Source organism: Bidens hawaiensis, unplaced genomic scaffold (genome assembly GCF_021521415.1).
Source record: "Bidens hawaiensis isolate Kalapana, Puna unplaced genomic scaffold, B.hawaiensis_p1.1 tig00031526_1, whole genome shotgun sequence".
In the NCBI taxonomy this organism is placed as follows: domain Eukaryota; kingdom Viridiplantae; phylum Streptophyta; class Magnoliopsida; order Asterales; family Asteraceae; genus Bidens; species Bidens hawaiensis.
In genome coordinates, this window is record NW_027495335.1 from 113,591 (window position 1) to 114,847 (window position 1,257).

A 1,257-nucleotide genomic window follows, 5' to 3' on the forward strand; every position below is an offset into this window, starting at 1 on the left:
AAATGAATAATAAAGCAGCATATGAACACTAATAAAGTAATAAGATATTTTCTTGAAGTATGCCTTTCAATTTCTTTCTGGAACGTTTACAAAAGCACCGCCCTCTTTTGAAAATAGCATTTTAACTAATCACCTATGACTATATGTTTTAAAAAGGTGCCACGTGGATAACCGTTTCTTAATTCTAACCACTGCATATTATCCTAAAAACAATCATATTCTCATTCTCCACACACAAAAATTAATAATAATATACATATAATATATATCTCAAAAAAAAAAAAATCAATAGCTCCACAATGACATGTCACCACCATACTCCACGTCATCACCACCACCACCATATGGTGGTGGTGGTGGCACCATGAGCCCCTCCGCCATATTAACTAACAATCCGGGCATCCCAAACTCCTCTTCTTCATCCACAAACCCCACATTCCCTCGAAAACCGACCGCGGCTTCCACCAAACCACCATCTTTGCTCTCCCTAAACGCCTCCGCCGCCTCCGCGGCCGCCTTCCTAACATCCTTCGGGTCCAATGAGGCCGGAACCGGGAGCCGCCAACACGAGTCCGCAAAATTCAAACACGCGGACCGCCCCCGAAACGCTAGCGCGGCCACGTCGTGGGCCCGCGCTGCCATTTCTGCTGTCGGGAACGTCCCCAACCATATCCGTGACTGCTTATACGGTTCCCGCACCTCGCAAACCCACTTCCCGGAGCTCCGCTGCCTCACGCCACGGTACACCGGGTGCCGCGTCTTTTGAAACTTCTTCCGCCCCGCTCGCTTCTTCGGGTGGCTCGACGCCAGCATAACCGCCTCTTCTGGCGTCCCAGAAAACTCTCTCTCCTCCACCTCAGCGTAACAGCTACTAGACCCATATTCAAATTGGTCATAGTAACCATTATAACAATTATAACCATTATTATAATTGTTCATATTATTAATCTCCATATGAAAGTAGCTAGCAAATAAGTCAAAGTAGCCTCAAAAACAGTTGTTGACTGAATCTTTGTTGTAAGTTAAGTTGTAACTTGTAACTGACACAAGTGTATCACATATTCATATATATAGTTATATTATTATTATATGTACACATGTAAATAAATAACTTGTGGGGTATACGGTTGAGACACGGAGAAGGTATTGTAATAAGTAATAAGTAGCACACAGAAAAGGAAGGAGGGGAGTAAGTGAAAAGTGTCATAGTTGTGACCAAAAGTGGATAATGTTTTAATGTACAGCTGTTGTATAACT

At 43.3% G+C, this 1,257-nt stretch overlaps 1 protein-coding gene across 1 annotated transcript; it reads right to left on the reverse strand.

Annotated features, from left to right (window-relative positions):
• Nucleotides 1-285: 285 nt before the first annotated feature.
• Nucleotides 286-841, reverse strand: LOC143582312 (dehydration-responsive element-binding protein 1D-like). The gene has a single exon (XM_077064912.1). The coding sequence runs from the start codon at nt 811-813 to the stop codon at nt 286-288; it is 528 nt and encodes a 175-aa protein (XP_076921027.1). The 5' UTR covers nt 814-841.
• Between the last annotated feature and the right edge of the window lie 416 nt (nt 842-1,257).